The sequence below is a fragment of the Barbatula barbatula genome (genome assembly GCF_947034865.1).
Source record: "Barbatula barbatula genome assembly, chromosome: 16".
NCBI lineage: Eukaryota > Metazoa > Chordata > Actinopteri > Cypriniformes > Nemacheilidae > Barbatula > Barbatula barbatula.
In genome coordinates this window covers 13,491,505-13,515,828 of record NC_136779.1, presented here as the reverse complement: position 1 = coordinate 13,515,828, position 24,324 = coordinate 13,491,505, and the positions used below count along the sequence as shown (strand labels likewise).

Here is a 24,324-nt window from a genome sequence, read left to right as displayed (position 1 = left end):
CTGTTGCTGTATAACTTTATTCATTAGAAAATGAGCAAAGTTGAAATAAATACATGGTAAATACATTTGTATTCAGTCATTAACACAAACAACACAAACCGTAGCATGAACGCTGAAGTGATTCCTATTGATGAGACAAATAAAGCCATCGCATGAGTCTAATGAAAATCTGATGACATTTGCCAGGAAGATGTGATATTATGACAACATAAGCATTCAACACCACATGAGCTAGAATGACATCCTACTGAAATGACTAAAGGTTGAATAGTAACACTGTGTCTACATCGGACGACACAATTAAAGGCAATAGAATGCAATTGAACCCATTATAATATAACATTTTGTCCACACTGGATGCAGCACCCCACAAACCCATTAAGAACCAGCCATTGTCGTGTCCAGTGGGTGGCGTCCGGTGTAGACACGGTGATACATTTTTTTGACATACTGCATTCTCATTGGACCTCACAAATCCTTTTAAATCAGCATGTGAAAAACTGATGACACAGGGCGGAGCATCAGTCGTAAAATAAATAAATCAAGATTTATATTGTCGAATACTGTTGTGAACCACACAAATTACCAGAAACACAATGGAAAGAAATAAACAAATTGTTCATCCTTGTTATGGCTAGTCAACAAACATAAAAACAATCACTTTACCAATATTCCTTTCATGCCCGAGAGCTTAAGAAAGGTTGTCAAGAATTACTTAATTATACTCAACTGCAACATTTGAGCTCCTGGAATCTATAAACAGTTAATAATGATTTATTAACAACTACATTATAACATCTCACCAGTAACAGAGAATGCTGTGAGTTAGGTAACATTTCACACAGAAGCTTTTATTTAAATGCAGACTCTCGTAACCTGGGAAACAGAGCACTGTCTTTTTAAGAATGTGGGGAGGGTTTACAAACCATTTGCCAGGCTATTTCGGATGAGACCAAGCCCATTCATGACCTGCTTTCTGCCTTTAAATAGGGTAGCATGGGACAGAAGCACAGGCTCAATTTAAAGGCAAATCCCACACATTTTAACTTTTAAACACTACATTATTATTATTATTATTAACATCCAAACTCTGATGCCACATAAAACATTTGGTTTCTCACTCAAGCAGTTGACGAGTCCAAATAACAAAGACAAACAGCTTAACTGAATTCCTCATGGAACCCTGGTTCACGACAAAATTACAACACAATACATACTGTAATACAACACAACCATTGTTGCTACTTCGGAAATTGTACATCTGGAGCTTAATCTTGCTGTGCGTAATCATCATGCTTACCTGATATGGTTTAAAGAAACAAATTTAACATACAGCATGACTCTCTGTTACAGTATCTACCAAGAGCACTGTAAACTACTCCAATCCAAAGCCCTCTGCATTCGAAATAGCAATTATTAACTTTTGCCTTAGTTCTTTCTTGCTCTTGTACGGAGGTAGACAGATCTGGTTGAAGCATGTATGCGACACTGGCAGCCTGCAAAGAAAATGTCCGAAAATGAAATGACTGATTTAGCAGATTGAACCGAGGTTTTGTTGCAATTATCGGTTGTGTTGGTTACCAGTCGGTAGAGACATCAATCTTGGAGATCTTGAAGTTCAGATCGGCCATTCCCCCCACAGGAACGCGGTCACTTCCTGTGGTGAAGTGAAGCAGTTTCTTATGCAGTTCCAGAGGAAAGGCCAAGACCACGTCCCAGAAGGCCCTGCAAGCCCAGACCAAACAGTCAACTGACACATTGACACATTGCGTATACAGTGAGAGTTATGAAATATTTTACGAAAAACATGTACCGGATGGTGGGATCAGTCTTGCTGTAGCCTTCATACTGCACTACTCGCTGCAGAGAGCTCATGTCCAGATTAGGACTTCCACAGACCAGGATCTCAACCTCTTCTGGCCTCAAGAGCTACAGTACATGAGAAAGGTGAATGAGTCCCTGTATTTTGGTATTTCCATGAAGCTGTTTTCCAACATAATATATATATATATTTTTTGTAAAAACGCATTTTAAACATACACTATTATAAAATGTATTTTTGAATTTGTTTTTACCAAAACCTTTTTCATTTCATATTAAAACATTTCTTAACGGTTTGTTTGCGCTTTTCTTATCATCTGTGCTGTTAATCTCATCCAACCCTCAAATAAAATACAAATATTGCCACACCCCACGCACTGCACGTACACCACTGTGCTTTGCAGCATGCTTGGAAAGAGACACACACGGAGACATGGGAGAGAGAAAGAGAGAGAGAGAGAGAGAGAGAGAGAGAGAGAGAGAGAGAGAGAGAGATAAAGATAGGTCCTTAAGCCACAGAATGGTTAGGATTGGTCCAAACAAATCTGACACGTCCTTCCCCTCCAATAACCCCACCCTGCCTCACACCACGCCAGAACCAGTGAGTGAGATATCACAGTTACCAAACCTCTTACATAAGCAGCTAGGGACAGAGTCAACTGTTGCAGAGTCAACTGTTGCATAACCTTAATTTTTTTCTTGTTTAGAGACATGAAGGGGGTCTAACGCTGATCAGTGCCACTGAAATACAGAGGTCTGAACTACTTAGGTCCAGGGGCGTAATTTCCACTGGGGACAGATTTGAAAGAATTTGTAATGTAATGTAAAGCCGGTTCCTTGTAACGGACTTCTATGGGGAAGAAACGCGTAATGCGTAAAACTTTTTTTTTTCGTTTAATGACAACTCGTTCTTTTAACAGCAGTGTTTATGACGAGGCTTGACAGAAACGTTGGGCTTCCCTGGTCGTTGTTAGGGTACGCTAAACCTCTTTAAGTATTTTAGAAAGTCATCCGGCTCGTCTCCTCATCAGATTTTCCTCCGTTTCTCAGTCAAAACTCGCATTTTCCCCTTCATGAACATCATGTTTTGCTACACACAAAAAAACACATTTTGGTTCCATGGATTCATTTTGAAAGAACAAAGCAGCTCAGTGCACATCATTATTGCATTTTTTTTAAATGACCTCTCATCACTTCTTGTCTTGAGGAATTGTTCGAGGGCGGAGCTGCAATGCCTGACAGACTACAAAATGACTATAAATCTTTTAATGATCCAATTGGTTGCTGGGGGATGGAATTAAGTCCCGCCCTTCATTTCTTTCTCATTTCACAAGTTGTTTCCCTCTGGGATACGTCACGATACGGAAAAAAGAAAATTGCTACTTCAGTTTCATGCCGACTTTAAGAGAACAGCCTCTGGTAGCACCATATAACTGCCTTGCAAAATATTAAATAAACTTGCAAAAAAGAAAAACAGGTGCAAGTTTTTATTTTCCCCTATGCATGAGCAGTAATATCAAACAGGACCACATTCTCATCTATAACATCAAGGGCCAGAATTACTTACAGCTTGCAGCGGCGCAAATGCCTTTTAATAAAAAAATATCTTATTTGTGTTCTGAAGAAGTCTTACAGACATGAGGGTGGGAATCAAATGACAGAATTTTCATTCTTCTGTGAACTATTCCTTTAAATTATGCCAAGATATGCAACAAGCAGCCACAACACTTTACTTAAAGGTCCAGTGTATCATTTTTGGGATGATCTATTGATAGAAATGCAACTTACTATACATATGTCTTCAGATGTGTTTTAAGAGTGTACACAATGAAGTGTTATGTTTTTATTACTTTAGAATGAGCTATTTCTATCTACATACACCGCGGGTCCTTTGTAAAAATTTCCCTTGTTCTGTCAGCTTTCGTAGTGTTTCGGAAGGGAGGGGTGGAGTAAGCGGTTGGTTGCAATCCGCAACCTTGCCTCTAGATATTACTGACTGGACCTTTAAAGCATATGTATAATGCATTATAAAAGTAGTTTTAATGTAGTATTTATGCATTCGAATGTCTCATGAATAATTGTAACTACAGTTAATACATTAAAACATTTATCAATTCATTGTTACACTTTGCATTTTAAATTTGATTATAATTCTGCTTATTCTTGGTGACGACCACATTTAATGTTTTACAGCACACACTATGAACAATTATAATGCATCATACCCTTTAAAAGCCCTTTACATAAAGGCTTTAAGTAAAGCTTTACCCAAGAAAACATATACCATATTTTTCGAGTATGAAACTTCACACACTTTTATCCAGTACCTAATAAATAAAAACACAAACCTACGTAAATGGCATTCAATAGAAAAGATTTATAAATTCTCTGAATCTGCTTTGTGATTTGGTTGTGTTAAAACCCATATAGAAGTTCATGTTAAATGAAAAAACACATCATGAGCTGCGTCTTTGTTCAGATATCAATTGACATGCTAAACAGGCCAGGAGACTTGGAATTTTCAGTCTCTATGTGTTCATTCTATATGACCTTGAAGTCTGAGGTTCTCTCGCTGTCAGTAGCTGGAGAGCCTGGATACGGTATGGAGCTTGAACAAACAAAGAAGGCCAGTTACAAGGCACCACGCCAACAGCGGGGGGAAGGGACAAACCAATAAACAGTTGCAGCCTTAAAGAACACACACACACGGACACACACACAAACTAAACCGTTCCCTTGCACCTCTAAACTCCGTCTGAGAGCCACTTGTCGAATATTTTAGCATTTGTCGTGCTTCACGACAGCTGAGCTGTAACTTCTTTGGCTGGCTTGCTTCCAAACTTCTGAACTTTTACTGTTATTATACAATGAAGATTTTGGCTAAACTGAATTTAAAATGTTATGGCAAACTCACCATAAGAGCATTGGAGGCACACACGCTATGAAAACCATGATAGAAAGCAGCAAACTGTCTGTAGATGGACTTATTCAGTAGGAAGTCGACATAGAGCTGGACGTATTCTGTGCGGGAATGAACAGATCCAGTATTCAGCAGTCAGAAACACAATGAGGCATTTCATGTTCACAGTATAAAACCCAAATATCGAACAGACAGTCAACTGTGTGACTCTCGCACCTTTTCGGTTTAGGTTGGTAACAGGAATCTTGTCCCCTCCTGGTTTCAGGTTATATGATTTGACCACTCCAAGTTCTTCCTGAAAAACCTAAAAACCAACCGCAGGTTTATCGTCTAGTTCAACATGCTTATTTCTGATGTAGTATAAACCAAGAAAGAAATCATTGAGGGCTTCTGAATGTTTTGATGAAGAAGAGACTCACCTGAAATGTGGTATAAAAGTCCTCCTCAACGTTTCCCTCATAGCTGAGGAGTTCCCCAAGACCATGGGCAAGATCCTAAAATATTCATCAAAATGGTGACATTAACAAACTATAGAACTTCTATTATGCTGCAATTTCTATTACTCGCTGAAAAAAAGTATGAAATTCTGCTAGGGCTATTAAACGATTAATCGCTATCCATCACATCCAGAATAAACGTTTGTGTTCACAAAATATATGCCTGTGTACTGCCTGTGCATATTAATTTTGTATTTATGAACACAAAAACATACACATACATGTATATATTTAAGAAAAATATAAAAATCAATAAATGTTTACAAATAATTTAAATTTGTAAACACAAACTTTTTTATCAAAATTGTTTTGATCTTTTTAGGTACAATAGCGACCCTTTTTTGTTCTTCTACAGTTACAAACCGTAAATTGTTTGACCATTTGGGTACATAATTGTACCTTCTAACTGAAACAAAAACAACAGAGCCCTGCCCGAAACACAAAAGAAAATCTAAAGTATTTAATAGTTATAATGGGAATTGTGCTCATTTTAATGGAAACTATAATGGATTCTGTTGGTGGGATATTATGTGGCAAATGGGAACCAATAGAACACCATTACATTTTGTTGCAATGATGTCCAAAACAAACTCTTCTAGTGCAAATGATCTGTGCAAGTAGTAGCCTATACTAATACAGTTTTAAGAGATGTTTGGTCTGTATGGACTGTGAGCTGTGGAAATCTTTTAGATATTTTGTTATAAGTCATTTTAGAGACATTAAGAGACTCCGCATCACCTTTGGAAAGTTTGAACAGTGTAGCAAACAGCGCCTAGAGGCAGTTATGTAAGTTTGGAGGAAGCCAGAGACCCTTAAAGCAGAACATCTGGCTCATTTAAATCGGACTCTGCAGTAACACGAGAATGAAGAGAAATAAACACGAATGCTAAGCTTAACGAACTGAAGACGTTTTGTAAAAATACACGCCGCCACTTTAATATTATATTTAAGCAGACAGTACTGTATTACTTGGCTTTTTTATTGCACGAAGGCTGGCTGTAGAGGAAATGCCTGATATTGAGCGCCCTCTGTTGGACAAATACAGTCATTGGCGAAGTTTGGAAAAAGCCATTGTCTGACATAATTTCTTAAAAAAAAAGGAAAAACTAAAAAAGCAGCATAATTATACCAAACAAGGGTGTCACAAAAACCAATGTGCGTTTGACAAACAATACTCAACATTTAGTCCTAGGCAAATTTTTTGTCAACACAAAAACATACAAAGATATTCGATAAATTTAAAAGTGCCCCATATGTCCTATAATAAAAATATTTTAAGGGGTTAAGCAGTTCAAGGGTGAAACAACAAGAAAACACTATATTGATTGACAGGACATGCATGGCTTTGAGCTGAAAGGTAGCAGGACGCTGCAGCTGTGGTCCTAAGAACAATCTGAAGCTCATTAACCTCATCCAGGCGACCAGACGACAGCCGTGTTTGAGCCAGTGACGGCTGGGTGAAGTGCATGGGCTATTTTTAACCCCAATGACTCAATGCTTATGCTTTTCTCTCCGTTATCCATGCTGGGAATTTATCTACTATTCGTTGCCACCATAAAAGGAAAAATGTGTTTTAAAAGTAGTATACGTGACGTCATCAATTTCTCTTTAGGTTAGGAATTATTTGTTATTGTGTAAGTGATTTACAATCGCTAACTGCAAAAGCCGATACAACATCACATGTGTGTGTCACAGCTTGTGTACATACGGGCATAACCTGCTGAAGGTCTTCCAGGGTGAGGGTCGCCATGCCGACGGGAGTGTCGGGGTCACACGGCACAATGGGCGGGGTCAGCAGCTTCTTGTAGACACAAGGGGGGAAGCGGATGTCCAGTGTGATGCTGTTGTACACAGCCAAGCCCATGAGCTGAGAGTTGGGTTAAGTGTGCACAGCTGTGAACATTCACTATTTCTATACACAGTCACACACTTTCTATTAACACAAAACCGAAGGCTGCTGCCATGCTGCCCAGACAGTCAATAACTTAACAGACAGCATTTTTGTATGAAGGCACCTTTCAAAGAAAATGGTTTTAGATCGCCTTCCTATGCACCGTAACGTCACGTTCTAATGGCCTCGAAGAAATACAAATGCTGAGAATTGTGAAATATAAGGCAGTGAAGGATACATCTATGCTGTCTTTAAAACTGAGCACTAAAAGGTACTTTTTCCAACATTTCAGTTTTTCAGTTTTTACCGCCTGGCTATTATTCCTCAAGTGCCATCATTGCATCAGAAATGTTTTCCTTAAAAAACATATCATAAAGCATTCAGTATCACCTCTACTATTACACAGTCTGACAAATTGTTGTTTCACGCAACCCTTTTTATAGGCTAGTTCTTGTACAATTCTGTGGTGCTAATCATCCTGGTAATATTTATTTGCATGTTATATTTTCCTTCCTATCCAGTATGAAATGTCCACCATAACTACTCTTCACAAGTAAGGCCCTATTATATTCGCTGCTAAACTTATCTCACCAGCAGCCTATAGTAGCACCGTAAGATGCATGGATGAACACCCAACAGGTGAACAATACATTAAGAGGAAAATGCGAAGAGTAAGTACTTTCAGCTGGAGCTGACAACTCGACTCCATGTGCTCTCCATATGTGCGGTAAAAGCGATGGAAAAAACTCCTCAGCCCGAGAGAGAGAGAGAGAGAGAGTGTGAGACAGCCCGAGCAGACAGGCGGGATAGTTTCCATGAGGACGGCAATGATAAAGACAACACAAACCGAGCCCAGGCACAAAACAAAAGAATCTTTATTTCATAATTTTGAGCTGACGTGACACAGCACTTCTGTGCTGGAAAGCTGGAAAGAGGGGGTGACGGCTCAGGCACAGGGCGCCTGCTGTTCTGAGCACCGGGTGCGAGCGGTGGCCAAGCACTGGAGTGGTAGCCATATGCGTCCAGAGAAACAAGCCAGAGGGGACAATTAGAGGGGTAACGGCAGGACAAGGCAGGCGTTGGCTGCCACTGAGTCTCTGCCCACACGTCCCTTAGAGCTCAGCGTGGAGCGCGTCACTTTACTAAACCGTATCATAACCATAGCTAAACTTAATGTGAATATTTAATTAGGGTCTAATTCCATAACATGACTGCGTGCTTGCCATTTGGAAAGGTTATGAATAAAAACACTCCCCACCACTGTTTAGAAACGAAAGGACGCGAGTGAACTTTGTTTCAAGTGGGAGGTGACTATATATTTATGAGCTATTTTAAGTGCCAGCCACACGTGACCACCTATACTGTTAAAGATGTAGGGAACTGAAAGGATACGGCTCCAACCAATCGGAACTCAGAGTAGTTGTCACATTTCCAGCTGCTGAACCAATGACACTGAGACTCCTTAACATACGTGAACATGCCTGCAAATGACACACAGACACAGAAAGGCATTGTTAATATTAACATATTAGTTAGCGGTACATTTTTCAACAGAACATTTATTAAAAATATATGTGACAGTCTGTGAAAACCTCTTTGTGAAAATATCTTTAATATTTAATATATAAACTCTGTCTAGATGTTTCTCCTTAAATTCTTTAAGAGAAAGAAAAATAAATATAAACTATTGTTGACACAGCAGAATATAGAGCTATGGATCACAGAGTTTAGGATTGAGCTTGGAGAAATGTAATAAGAAAATCATGAGTTCATATTAAAATCACTGCGTTTTTATTGGAGGGTTTGGTTATATTAGAAAATTTGAGTTTAGTTTGAAACATTGCTGAGACATACAGTACAGTCTTTGGTATGTGAGATTACAAGGGTCCAAAAGCAGATCACACTACTCGCTAGAGAAGATAATTTGGATTTTAAAGAGATCCGTTTGAACCTTTCTATCCAAAACTGCAGAGACCTGCACTTTGACGGTCTTACCGTAGTCCGTGTGAAAAATCTGTCGAATCAGTAGAAGAAACCACTCTTTTGTAAGTCCACCCATGTCCAACCCAGCTTCCCCAACGAACGTCACTTTCAGTTTTTTCTTCAGATCCGCTCGCTTTCTCGAAAGCTATTAAAAAAAGGAACACGTTTATGGCAGGGCCATTTTTTCCGACTTAAGTCTTAGCCAGACTTAGAACTTTCCAGAACATATCGCAACGCTTTACTTCCAAAGACCTCACAGTCTAGGAAAACATATTTTAGATGGTGCAACTCCGTACAGAACCCTGCACCCCATAAAGAAACCGACTCTCGTCCACCTATAGAACTTTAATAGTCTTCAGTGGTGCAAAGGAGTTCTTGGTAACATCTCCAAAAACAGACGTATTCTACATTCACAGATTTGGACTGAGCACTATTACCTCATCGAGTGAGTCACTGACCAGCTGCAGACGTCTGACTTTAATGTTGAGAAACAGCAGACTCATATCCACCCTCTGCCTCCGAGAGACCTTGTCCACCAGCGTTTGCTATATTACAAATAGAGAGGAATGCAATTATCAGTTAACATTCCCATGCACGAAACATGCTTACATAACATCTAAATTTGTATCCATGTTTGACATTTTTCCTATGGTGAAGTCATCTCTTTGTAGTGTATGCTGAAAACTCTGAAAGTAAAATATTTTCTGGGTGCTCTCAGGACACCGATTTGTTCAGTGTGTCTGTTTATCCTACATACTGGTCACATGTTTGGGAAGGAGACGAATACATTGCCGATTACCGCTGCTCCACCCATTCTAGGATTGTTATCAAAATACTACAAGACAAGACACATTTTCCCAACCGTAAGATGTTCTGGTGAAACTTATAGCTGAAGGTTGAGAGGTTAAGCTTTACCCTGGCCATGCTGATCATCTGCTGCTCAGAGTCTCTCTGGATGATGGCCTTCTTCACTACAGTGGACAGGATGAAGGGGAACTGACAGAAGGTGAACCTGTCAAGATTTAGCACAGAAGTGACTTGGTGTGAAGTGTGGTGACACTCTCTAGCAAAAGCATGTATAGATGTCATATTTACTTGTAAAAAAAAGTCTCCGTTACATCCAAATGTATTTCTTTGGATTTTAGTATCAAGTTTTTCTTACTTTATGACATCATTCTACACTTGATCTTATTATTAAATTCCAGAATAAGACACACTAAACACAATAATATCACTGACTTACAGTTACATTGTCAACGCATTAAACAAAGCTGCATATTTCAAAGCAATTAACTGGATCTTTAATATTTAATTAAAAATAAAAACAATATAACACGTATATATAAATAGCTATTTATCATATCATCACTGTTGTGCAGAAACCTTGTATGTCTATTTTTCGTGCTTTTTATTTAATTCATTACTATTGGTCCCCCTTCATGTGTTTCTGTGGGTTTTGCAAAAGTTTAACCAATATGAAGTACTAAAAAGACGGTGTTTGATAATTAAATTGAATTCATTAAAAATAAATAAGTAAATATTTCAAATGTTTGTACTGTTTTCTGACAAGTAGGCTAGCAGTTTTGAAACATATAAAGATTTCCACGTAACAGCAACGGTATGTTAAATAGTGACAGGGTAAGTAAATATTGGAGCTACTGGTCTGAACACATAAAATCTTCATGAGCCCTGCAAGCTGTATTACTTTTTCTTTTACACAACCCAAATTATGACTGCCAACCAGATTCACGGATATATTTTTGCTTATGCACCTGTTTGAATTTCCATGAGCTTGCCACGTGTGGTAATCCTCCATAAAGTCAATGTGATCCAGCGTTAAGTTGTAGAAATCAGAAAAAGGGATAGCGGGAGGACAAGAAATGCTGTTTGCCGCATCTGTTACAACACAGAACACATGGACATCTATGCAAGGATTGATGTCAATTCAGTTTGTAAGGTTCATAAGGAAGCATTTTCACTCTTCACACTTCTCCAGCACAGTAGTACTCACTGAGCAGAGAGAGGACTTTAGTGGCTGAGGGAATCCACCAGGAGCATTTGGCCATGGGCGGCAACTCCTCTGGCTTGGCAGGAAATAGGCGGGTGGTGATGAAGAGCTGCAAACGCTCCACCAGCTGTTTGAAACGCTTCTGAGGAAGCCTAAAAGCAAAGAGGATCAATCCATACATTCTTTGAAAACCAGCAAATCCATTTTGTGGAATTGTTTGACAAATAATGACGACTTGGCAATGTCATAGTCTACAGTATAATAAGCCTTGTACAATCAGTGCATTCATTAGATAAATTTACACAAATAAAAACCACAACCATACTGTTAAAACTATTGTTCAATTTCAGTCGTGAAAACTTTCCTGGATAACATAACTTTTCCTCTGTGAAATGCATTCTTAAACAAACTGGAGTGAGGCCGCTTTTGTCAGACTCACTTTTTAAACCAGTGCATCAGGAAATGATGGTCTGCCTCAGCCAGAGCTGCTATTTGCCTCAGTAAGTGTGCATAGATGACATATGTGGCCGGGCTGGTATACTGAGGGTTCTGCAACACAGAGAAACATTTCAACGAGCTTCAAAAAGGAAATAAGTTTTCATTTAGGAGCGGAAAAAGAAGTCTGGCTTTTAATAAAAAAGTGGCATTACAGCGGAAACCAGCTCTTTTCCTCTCCAGATGACCTCATCCCTTCCTTGAGCGCAGCGAACGCAAATAATACGGAGGCTCCCTGACATTAGCAGCGGGCAGATCAGCGCAATAATTGCATCTCCTTTAAAATCTCTCCATGTCTTCCAGAGAAATGTAGGTCAGGGAGCCCATCAAGAGTCTGGTGACGAATAACATTATAGGCTAACTTTAGAGATGAACGACCTCAGTGCGCATTTCTGTTTGTGAAAACAGCAAAGTCCAACCATCTCTCATCTCCATTAAATGCAGATTTTTTTTTAACAAAGCTAAAAAAACATACACGAACCAAATCTCAGCTCAGTTATGCCATCGTCTCTCTCTGCCCATGGCTTCCCAGACTTCAAGCCAGTGGCTGTGTCCTTATTTGGACAGCTTCAGTCCGGCCTGCTCTGGTCATGTGTGAAGTAAACACTTAGCTCACAATCTGTCTGCAGCCGAGCACAGCTATGGCGGGACTCAATGGACCATGTGCTGAGAGAGAAGATCAAGACGTTCCCGAGACTCTGATTGGCCTTTAATATGGCCCAGGGTGTTTAATGTGGCTCCCAACAGAAAGGGCAACTTGGAGACAGATTAGGGAAAAGTGTAAGTGCACATCTATAGACTCACATGCAGATAACCGCTTCGGGTCGAGAGAGGAAATTGTGCTTAATGCCGAAGAGTATCACGTGACTTTGTGTTCTGCATAATGGAGGTAGTTCAGTATAGACCGTTTCATTGGACGCGTGTGCCTAGACTGCAGTAAACTTCGGGTCTGTGCTTGATTGTCGGTTTGGCTAGTGTCTAATAATATAGCTATTTATATTTTATGTAAATATTAATTTATAGTATTATTTTATTGTATAATCATTTAATTAATTCAACGGTTTGTTGAATTTTGTTGTATGTTAATTTTATTAAATAAACAATTTGTTGAATGGTCCTGTAGTTTTGGTGCATTTAAACTGTTTGGGACATTGACATCTAGTGGTTGAGCTTGGTATTGCAATCTAAATTCAAAATATTGGAGAGGCAAGTTTAGCAGTCACGGTTCTTCTCGGTTTCTTTTCCTTGTGATCAGAAATAATTGAGGCAGAAATTGTACTTGAGGCTGTGCTTTATCGTGAAAGAGGGGGGGGAGTTAGGCACGAGGCGAAGCCCTTCAGTTTTATTCATGATAGTCCCCTGAAAGTCTGCCCATTTACCGAAGTTGCGGTACTCGGCACTACTCGACTGTTTGTCTTTACACATAAAAACCCCAATTATGTAAAAACAAAGAAATTACCTGCACAAGAACAAAATACGCTCTAAGGTCATCCTTCGTTCGAGGGCTGAAACACACAAATCATACAGTTATATTTTTATATAAAATGTAATTCGCTTTAATAGTGGTGGTTCAGTGAGAGAATACAACATACTACTTACCCTTTCCATCCTCTTAATAAGCTATTAATGATTCCCTTCAGAACAGATTTCTGTGTGTCCGCGGGCTGAAAATGAGTCAGATTACATTGAGTCGATTAAAACCATTAAACAGTGCACAATGGCTTATTGTGTAGTTTAATTCTACAATATTTTGGTAATATGTGGCAACCGAGAGTAATTTTACATACCGTATGAAGTAAAGCGTCATAAACAATATTGACAAATCTGATGTTTATTCCTGAGTCTTCTATAGTGTTGAAGGGAGCATTTGCTTCTTTCTGCAGAGAAAATTAGAACATAAAACCATCGATGCACATATCAAACACTTTTTACATCCCGTTTTTATGACCCGTTTTATATACACTTCCATATAAAACGGACGGTAAAATGTTCACCTCATATAATAACAAGATTTTCTAATGAAACCGTATGCAGATGTTGTTTCGAACGACTCCTTGAATGAGCTCATTGATTCGTTTGGAGACTAAAACGTTTTGCTCAGTTCCAGACTTTCACGGTTACTTTTTCCACAGATATTCCGAGTTCTCATTAAAGAACACTGGCTTTGCCTAAAAGGATTCTCATAAAACTACTATTATTCGACAGCCAAAATAAAAGCCTGTTTAGACAAGTCAATTATGTGCAATTATTAATTTCATAACTGCTAAAATATTTCAAAAGCAATTAGATTATAACTGACTGTTGTTAAAGTTTACAATCGCCAAATGAATTGTTAGTTCACTGTCGGCAGCGGTTAAAAGGGCCCCATTATGCTCACTTCAAGCAATATGAAAACAACTAAAAGCAACGTAGTTAAGAAAAACACACATCAAACCTGAACAAAACACTGTATTGTAAGCAAGCACTTAAAACTGCATCAACGTACCTTAAAGGCAGCATTGAGTTCCAAAAAGGAGTCAAATGTGGTCAAGTAGAAATCATGGACTTGTTTCCAATCCCCTGAGATAGTTGCTCTTTCAAGATCCTCCCTAAAGCCAGACAAAAACACTGTTTAACATAACATAAATGGTCCGGAAACATTATACTACTGAACGAGGGAGGCGTGCGTACTGGAACTCTTTGGCAGTTTTGGTCCGAATGGGAATAATGGGTTCTGAGATGAAGCGAGCCTTCACTTCTGGAGGCAGTACATCAATGGAGATACGATGCTTCTGTCTCACATCTGGACATATCGGGGGAAGCTCTCTTACTGAAAATAAACAAATGTACACATTGCATCAATGAGACAGTAGCTTTAATATTAGCTGAATACAATATGCTGTTAATCATGTTCTCAAATCAGATTTTTGCAATCAGCTTACAGTTTACAACTATTATTAGAAACAGCGACTATCATTATTCCAGAGACTTAAGATAAAATGCAATAACCATTAGCTTATGATTGTACCAAATAACAGAGAGAACTATTATATTTAAGTACACTTGGTTCCCTTGCCCTTAAAAGTATTTATTAGGGCTGATTAGTTCTGGCAGGGGTGTCCAATCCTTCTCCTGAGGGAGCCTGCCCACCTTAATAAAATCATCCTATAGATTGTTTGTGCAAGCTGTTTATTATGACTATAGGATGTTCATGGTATGATAAACACCTAAGAATATATCATGGTTTCATTGTGTATACTAGAAATACGTTATTATAAAAAATTATAATATCTAATCAATCCAATGAATCTATAAAATTAATACATTTTTAGAAAGGTAATCAAACGAATAGATTAGAACTAAATTAAAATGTACAAAATGTATTTATGCCAGAACAAAAGATATTGTATATTTATATACTTTAGTATTCACAGAAAAGAACATAGAACAACTATGCACGGTTTTCGTACCATCTGCGCTATACTGTAAATTTTATGTTCATGACTGAATTCCAGGATTCCCTCTGTATCATGGAAATCATAGAAATGTCTTTGTGTGTGGTGGAGAGAGTCCAAGCAAGTGAAAAGACGCTGTCTTGTTGACATGCAAGTTCTATTCATATAGTTTATTTACTTATTACTAAATGTTATGGTATGATAATCGTATCCATTATTATGGTGATGTACCGTCAAACTGGTGTACTGTTAAAACCCTAATTGCGACCCATAATTACTTCTATAGTTAAAGGGATAATTCACCCCAAAATGAAAATGATGTCATCATTGGTGAGTAAATTTCAAACCTGTGAGACTTTCTTAGTTCTACAGAAGATAAAAGAAGACATTTTGGAGAATCGTTGCATTGGTTTTGTATCCATTCGATAGAAGTTAATGGGTGCTGCTGCATCACACTATCCCTTCGTTTTGTTTATATTATGCACGTACGCGCTGATTGCCAACAAAACAGATGACATATGACTTAGGTTGACTTACCCCGTGCAGTTCATGTCCGGCATGTTTTAGCACTGGGGCCGCACCATCTATCAGTTTCAAACGATCTCCAAATCCAGCGTTATATCCACCGTTTGTATAACATCCATCACTGAAATGCGGTGAACAAACAAACACACCTCAACTTCTCTCACTATCGCAAGAGTTTAGAGCTGCAGCTTCAGGCCCACAGCGCAGCCATTCTTGATAAACGGGTCTTCCTATCGCTCGTCGGTTGGTGCGTGGGTGGGCTATTTCTTTTGCCTTGCCTTGGGCGTGCTTTCCAGGGAGAATTACCCAATAAACGAAACAAGGATCTAGACTTCTATAAAACTTTCCAAAAGCACAGAAATACTACGTCATACGTCCAACACGTTTTTTTGCAAGTTGACCATGTTAAGCAAGAAAAGCCAGCATGTTCAACAGTGTAAAAAAGTCAGAATGCATGATAAAGCATGTCATCCGCTGGACCCCACAAATAAAACCAGACAATAATGTATTGACTTCTTCTTTAGCCTTAACTCTAATCATAAACGCTTGAACCAGTTAAGTAACGTCATATGGAATACTTCAAAATTACAGACAGGTATATTGGATTAGGGTTGGAGCTAAACTCTGCGGGACTCCAGGAGCAGGACCGGACACCCCCAATCTAAAAGGTCAGCTTGCCAAAGAAAAAGATCTGATCATTTTATATCTGTGAATTTCAAATGGATTGTTGTACAGAAAGTGATGGTAAGTTTTAACCATACAATGACAAGAACTTCAAAAAGGACCATAAGACCATAATTGGTCCATTTGACATGATAGCCTTTTTGTGATTAACAGAGCAAATGTTTTTGCACAGTAAGCTGAAAGTTCGAGTCAGCTTGGACCTTAAAAACAAGATTCATTCCCAATTCAAACATTACTGTATCTTGCATGAACAGCCAAATGAAGTGAATCATTTTGAATCATCTGTTTCTCAGCTGTTTTGATTTCACAGGACTTGCAAAATGACACACAAGTCGTCAGCGACCAGATTGTCGCTGTGTTACACATAAGGTGAATGATGTAATCGATACAAAAATGATGGCAGAACTGCAAATTTTTGTGTCAACTATTCCTTTAAGATTCACATAAACAATGTACAAGACTAAGAACAAATTACGTCTTCACTGTTACCGCTGAGAACATTTATAAACCTTTAAAAGCCGCGTCAGACAGCCATCGCATGTAGTATCTACAAGTCCCCAGCTCATCGAGAAATGTTCTCTGCCTTGCCTATATGATGCATTCAAACTCAATTCTCTGACAAGGTCTTTGATCTCCAAGACAAAGAAAGGAAAACACATCTGCTGGAAACAGTGAAGTGGTTATTAATTCAAAACAGCCGAAAGGACTGCTTTGAAATGCAATGTTTTTTTGGTCTTGTGATTTAAAAGTGATTTACCTTTAAATCACCTATGCATATCATGATAATGGCAGAGTGACTCAATTTTGTCTCCTGGGTTCATTTGATAATACAAACAAATGCAATCTACAAACATCTAACAAGAATGAGCCGAAACGGCAGTAACGGAAGAGGCCTGACCTTGTTTAACTGCAGGTAGAAGCAGAGGCGACGAGAAGCTATGGCTGCCAGATTCTCTTTTGTGATTCAGGGTGGAAATGAAGCTTCCATAAGAGGGGAAAGGGAGCTTCGGTCCACGATCCAAGCCCTGTCAAAGAAAGCCTTGTGCATTTACAAAACACTTATCACACTGGAAACCAGATATAAAAACATATATAAATGATAATACTGATTAATTATTAAAATAAAATAAGAAAACACCACAGCCTCGCCCCCAACAAAAACAGTGTATGCAATAAGACATGATGCAATTTAACCCGATCGATTGACAAAGCATCAGACACAAAGAAAAATAAAACAGGAGGACAACAACAAAATATCTGTTCGGTCTTCTTTAATATAAATAAATAACACAGGTTTATGAAAATGCTTTGCTTGTTGCATAATCAGTCACGTCAGTTTTGTTTTGCAGAATCAACACGTCTGATGCTTTCTGTGTGCTTTGTCCTTAAACTAACGAAAAACAATGTCTATGTGAAATAAAGCAATGTGCCAACGTGCAGTAACACTAAATATTCCACGACTCACGAGCTTTTATTGTGATTTAGCGAGTAGATTTTAACAGTAGATTTGTGTCGTCTCAGCAGGAGGCAAACTTTATATATGGATGCAGTAGCCTATTAGTTTATGAATTACAAACAAGGAAATAGTAAACATTTTAAGAAATGTTTTATAATATACTAAAACTATCACAATACATTTAACAGTACCTAAATCATATAAGCATATATATATAAGCATATTTCTATTCCGTGTACTTACATGATTGATTATTGGAGGAAGTCTGTCTCTATACCTTTCTTCAAGCGGACAGTTATTTTCACTCATGTTTAAATGCATGTCTTCTGAAGAAAACGCGCTCGAGCACAGTTACATGGCTTTATATTTTCTGGAAATACTTTTTGCGCCGCGTAATCTCTGTCCGCTCTTTTCTTTCGCTTTGAGAACGCGGCGGCACGAAGCGAGCGAGTCCAGTACGCGCTGTTCTTTCCGTAAAGCAGGTGAGTTCTGCTGACCAAAACGGGTTCGATTCGCTTTCCAGAGCGAAAACACGAACCGAGTGACGAGAAAAGTGAAAAGAAAAGCAAGAAAAACACTTCGCGGCGCTGCGTTTGGTTACTTGACTAACTTGGTGGAGAAGAAGTATCCTGGCGTCTGTGTGCGTTCCAGCTGTACGCTGGCGCCATGTTGTTGAGGATGGGGAGGTCTGTATAGTTACGGACTTGGATACGGCCGCTGCCTCTACGTGTGTGTGTGTGTGTGTGTGTGTGTGAGTGAGAGAGAGAGAGAGAGAGAGAGAGAGAGAGAGAGAGAGAGAGAGAGAGAGAGAGAGAGAGAGAGAGAGAGAGAGAGAGAGAGAGAGAGAGAGAGAGAGAGAGAGAGAGAGAGAGAGAGAGAGAGAGAGAGAGGCTGTGTTGCTGAGTCAGATTTATTGCACACTTCTAATTAAGACCTGGCGATAGAGATACGCGCAACAGATTTAGAATTTGCTGTAGGCTATTATGTAGGCTTAACATACAGTAGACAAGAGGCATGGGCCTATACAGAATTTTATTAGCTATTCTGTGTGTATTCTGTGTTGTAATTCATATTTACGTCAAAGAGTTAAAACTTTAAAGATGTTTTGAAGGATACTTATCATATCAAATGTTTGGTGGCCCTCCACTACGAGTAGGCCTATATAATCAATCAATATATAATACAACCTCATATTGTGATTTTACAGCATAATACCAATGAGACAAAAGGTTAAATCCAATGTAATTTGGTCTTAAGTGTTGAGAGTCTTATTGTAATTTAATATAATTTATTATTAATAAATTAGCACTGTCTTCAACATTGTTGCATTAATATGATGAAGTAATTTGCAATTGGAATAATGTATAGGGTACATATAAAATATATTTACATTTAGTCAGGTCTCTGTTGGTTTGTGACAATTAGATGATGTCTTGAGAATTAGGTTCCGTCATAAGAATATAAGAGTCATACGTGCATTAGCTTTCCTCTATTACCTATATCATTTCATTCACTTCTGCTGCTGCAGTCTTTTCCTTTGGTGAGGTACACAATCCAATTATTGTCCATCAATATTAGGCTACTCTGCTTTTCTAGTCATACACATTTACAAAAGAATAGACAGTAACAAAGGAAAAGGATCACACACATATGTATAAGTGTTGCTCACAGAAGAAAAACAAGAGCAAGCTGTCCTTTATGTATGAATAGGATACAAAGAATATGAATTAATAGGTTCATTCCAAACTGATTTTGTAAATCAAAATTGTCCAGCCAAACAACAGAATATCAGATTGTGAGTGTTGAAACGGTCAGCCAGTAGGTGGAGCGAGAGATCTTTCTGTCTTTCTGTGTGACTATAGGCTACACATTGCTTGGTTTGACATGTCACCTGTTGTGTCTAAAATCATATATGTTATATTTTAGCATCTTTAAAGTAGTTCAAATGTACTTTCGATATTCTTGGCATTGTATCAACTAGATAGGCATATTATACTTTTCCTGTTTCATAAACAGTATCAAGGAATTATCATCTATTATGTGCTGTTATAATATTTGTAAGCATTTTTTGTACTTTTAAGCAAGTAACTAATATAATATAATGCCATGATTATATTTTTCTCCACATAACTGATGTCAATCATTTAGACATGCCTTGAAATGAATGTTTAAAAAAATGTAGAAACACATACAATGTACACATTATTTATGATCTCTTAAAGTTCAATAATGGCCTAAATAATCCATGCAACATGCCCTTAGCAACAAGTAAGTTTTAGTTTTTAGTTTTAAGTACATTTCTGCCTCATGTTTTGACCATATCAGGCACTTTTGCAAACACTGGCTCCTACTGTACAGTCAGACAAATATTTCTGTACAGTAACATGAGCGTTTGAGTACACGACTGCAGTTGGCATTGACATACAGTTGGATATGGCTCAGGTGACACTGGACAGACACCCTGTCGTACAACTGACCCTGTCAGCATGACATTAAGCCATAAACTAACGCCACACTTTACTGTTTGATCTGTTGATATGTTGTCAGATTACTGCACGTTAATTACAGAGATGCTGATATTTGACGTTTATGTCTTAAGTGTACACGCTTTTTCATGGAGAAAAAATATTACATTTTTTGCCAATTCTGGAGACAAATTACACACATACATAAACAGATAATTAAAGAATGACACAGTTTTTTATACAAAGTGCAAAAGGCCCATCTCAGTCTATTGAGCATATAAAATATCACTTTTAATTTCTAACCAAACATAAATTTAAATGTGAACAGGCCCTTTACATGACCTCAAGGGGTGTCTCCTCATTCATTGACCGCACCATGGATGAGCGTACTGAAGCTTCATCTTTTTCCTGCCTGGCTATGCCATTCCAAAGTCATGCTGGGCTGATGCTGAAAACCCAAACCCAACAGGAGGCTCTGGTTTAGAACAGCTATCGGTCGCCTGGAGGTTGCAATGTTATGACTAAACTTGTCATGTTATGAATTTAATCTAGGAGCAAAATAAGAGATCACTTTTTCTTGGAAAAACAAAAAAAAAAGCCTTTTTATATCATGGCTATCAAGTTAAATTCAGTTAACAATGTGAGGACCTGTTCAGGGATTCCATAATCTACAGGTCTGATGAAAAATGAACAGACCATTCCAAATCTTCATTTATTAAGAATTTCTAGATGCATTGGGCCATTCCTATCCAGTGTCTGTTTATTTTGAATAAAACCAAACCTCAGGAATGACATAAAGTAATCCAACAGCGATGTGAAAGACAGACAGCATGACAAGACACATCAAAACTGCGAGGAAAATCTGTTTCGGAACTTTTCGTGTTGTATTGCTTAAGAGTGAATATGAAATAGTTTTCTTTGCAGTACTTAAAAAAACAGTGTATCTTTTCTGTTATTTTCACTTTGTTTTCATTTTCTGCAAATAGCAACAATATTTTTATTTGTAATTTGGGGAAAATATTGTTAGTAGTTCACAGAATGAAACAAAAATGACAATTTTACCTAAGCACATACATGTTTTATTTTGAAATGGTCTCTTATACCGACTGCTGTCAAAATTCGAATTCCTTACAATTTAATCAGGTAGCACAATAAAATGTCTTTATTTCCATTTCTTCTCCTCCAGAGTGTATACACAGTAAAATGCAAAAGGTTCCATTTTGTCATTTTTGGAATACGACAGCCCATGTTATTATTTCAAACAGCACCATTCAGGTAAGCATAGATCATGACAGAATTTTCGCTTTTTGGTGAACTTTCCCAGTGTATGTATTTTGGTCTAGAACTATTTTGTACGTATTGTTGTTGACATGAAAGGCATTTTCAACATGAGATTCAGATTACAATCATCAGAAAAGGCTACAGTCTCTTCTGAAGTTGTTCTGTGGCTCTGAAGGATGTGTTTGTTATTCATCGTGCAGCACAAAAGCACATTTCACACTGTACTGTACATCATGATTTCATGTACAGGTTTAACTATACTTGTAAGTGGCAACATTTTTTAAATGTCCCACAAACATAGTAAAACATGCCCAAAACCTTTAGTATTTTAAGTCTAATGTAAGTTGTTGAGTAAATTCCGTTATGAAAACAGTGGAAATCTGAGATGCCATAGATTTCCATTATAGTGAAACAAACCTGTGTGTGTGTGTGTCTATGCCTATACAGTTCTTGTTGTGCAGCTGAATGTGTCACAGAATGGAGCTCTTTGTCCACAGCAATGAGCGACTGACTGCATTCATGTTATTCTAACCTTGCTACTGCTTAACTTAACCTCATATGACATAAGAACATGACAAAATACAAGAACAACCCAACGTTGCAAATAAAAATTAACAGCCTTGGTTCTTTTACTGTAGTTTAAAAATTAAGAAGGTGTACATTCTGATATTATTAATTCTTACATTTGGAAATACAACCCTTTATATAAATTTTATTTAAATATGTGCATGGGTTAAACGTTGTAATGGATTGCCCTATGTTTTTGTGTATACCCACCAGTATAATGGGATGTTATAATAGGGTGTAAATTGAATACAATTATTTCACAAACTGTACCAAAATGGATAAATGTTATACAACAAATCTCATTATGCTTTTATAAATAAGCTACAGGTTTTATTCATGTTTGATGTCTTTGTAAAGTCTTGCCAGACAGTTTAGAAACAGATGCTGTTATTGTAGTAAACAAATGTAAACAATAAATATGTTACAATTAATATTATTGTAAAACAGTAGACTTCGTCGAGTTATAGAATTGTGTTAAAAATCATTCAGACAAGTTACTTTACTGTTTACAAGTAAATGTTAGAAGTCTGCAAAGAACTGCACCATATCTATAAAACATTTGTGTTTAGACAGAGGCACCTGCTGGTATTCACATGTGCAGAGTTTGCATCTTAAGCTGAAATGAAAGACGAGGACAACATGTCAGTATATCTCGTCTGGTCATCTGCTCCCCTGCAGCACAACAAGAATTATGTGACGCTGTACTTCTTAAAGTCCACTGACTGGAATCACTTTTTGGTGACCAAATAGAAAGTTCATTGAGTCTCACAGCCCGGCACCCAACCAAAAAACTCAGCTGCCAATTCTGTAAAGGTTATGCAGATTAAAGAAAACAAACAGCTTCCATTGATTGGTGTCCTTTAGGGCTTGCCATTTGTAAATAGGTTAAATAAAGGAATGTATATGACTATTTCCTTGTCAGAGACCCACTTCATCAACATCATGTTAACTTATATACTATCTTTGAAATAAAAAAAACATATATTAATATACTATCTGGAAAATATTCACCCTGAAGATTGTACAGATGTTATTTCTAACCAATACTATAACATAAACTAGCACCCCTTTGTGTAACTACATTTGGAAACCCCCTGAATTAAACCATACCACTGAAGACTGTCAGAATTAAAATGACTTCTGTTCGTAAATGCCAGGAAATTGGGTGCTGAGACTTTCTCTAAGTCTTCTTCACCCTGAATGTTAAACTGGCAGAAACTTAACTTAGCACGTACAGCATATATATTAAAAACTGACATTGATGGTCATAACACTGATCCCTAATGATTGATTACACAACATGTCTCAGAGTGTTGAGCGATATCTTCGGCTCTGAGTGTAAAGTCTGTTTTTTTATAGAACAGTCTTCCAGCCCCAATATGTCAAACTTTTTCAATGCAAAGAAACCATGAAAAGAACTTAAGTTGAAAGTGTGACACAAATGTTTGGTTAAACATCTGGCACGCCAACGTAGAAATATTAATGCCAGCTGAACAAACAAAGATACTAATGAGATCAAATTGAGATGGCAAGCTGCATGCAGAATACATGGTGTGGTGTTAACCCTCAGGTTATGGAGTCCTGATTTTTTTATTGGTGCCTTAAAATGTGTATTTTTTTAGAAGGAACAAAAAATTAAAGACTAAGGTACAGTAATTCTCTATTGGCCAGACGCTCAATGCATTTGGCACAGGTGAGAAAATACATACGCTGTCCTACACCAGAAGCTAGACAGAAGTGCTTCTGGAAAATGTGACTGCTGGGCTGAAGCTGAGATAGGAAATCCAGAGTGACACCAGGCTATTTGAAAAAGAGGAACTGACTTTCATGAGAGCAGTGCAACGTTCAGAAGATTAACTAACAGCCAACCTAACAGGCTATTGGATCAGATGCTGTACGGCCTTACTTAGAATAGTGATGTACACACAAACACCGCTAAATGATCACATTGTCTTATTAACCTTCAAAATAAGTATGTGTGTGCTTGAGCGTGTGCATGTCTGTGTGTGGGAGAGCTGTCTTATTTTAAAACGATCTTTTGGCAGCGGGATCTCACCAAAAGCAGTGAAATCTGATTCATATAAAAAGTCGATGGATTTTAGCAGAGAAGAAATTCCATCCTTGGCAGATGAACCTAAGATGAAATCACAGAGAAAATATGAGGCAGTGTCGCCGCACCCAGAGCTCCACACACCGCAGCCGCAGTGTAACAAGGCAATTTTCAGAAGGGAGAGAGAGAGCTTAAAGCTGTAGTTTGTGTTTTTTTCAATGTAAATGCTTTCTTCTGCTGTCTATCA

The 24,324-nt window shown here is 38.0% G+C and overlaps 1 protein-coding gene across 1 annotated transcript; it reads right to left on the bottom strand.

Moving 5' to 3' along the window:
- On the bottom strand, positions 1–18,457 carry hectd2 (HECT domain containing 2). Its single transcript, XM_079476166.1, has 21 exons — positions 17,958–18,457; positions 17,157–17,283; positions 14,286–14,424; positions 14,101–14,203; positions 13,403–13,492; positions 13,215–13,279; positions 13,075–13,120; positions 11,560–11,669; positions 11,124–11,272; positions 10,885–11,008; positions 10,028–10,124; positions 9,550–9,657; positions 9,125–9,257; positions 8,522–8,610; positions 6,947–7,105; positions 5,161–5,235; positions 4,958–5,045; positions 4,736–4,842; positions 1,814–1,929; positions 1,582–1,725; positions 1–1,496 (listed from the first exon to the last, which is right to left on the bottom strand). Exons 1-21 carry the CDS (start codon positions 18,033–18,035, stop codon positions 1,376–1,378), a joined length of 2,268 nt encoding a protein of 755 aa, XP_079332292.1. The 5' UTR covers positions 18,036–18,457; the 3' UTR covers positions 1–1,375.
- Between the last annotated feature and the right edge of the window lie 5,867 nt (positions 18,458–24,324).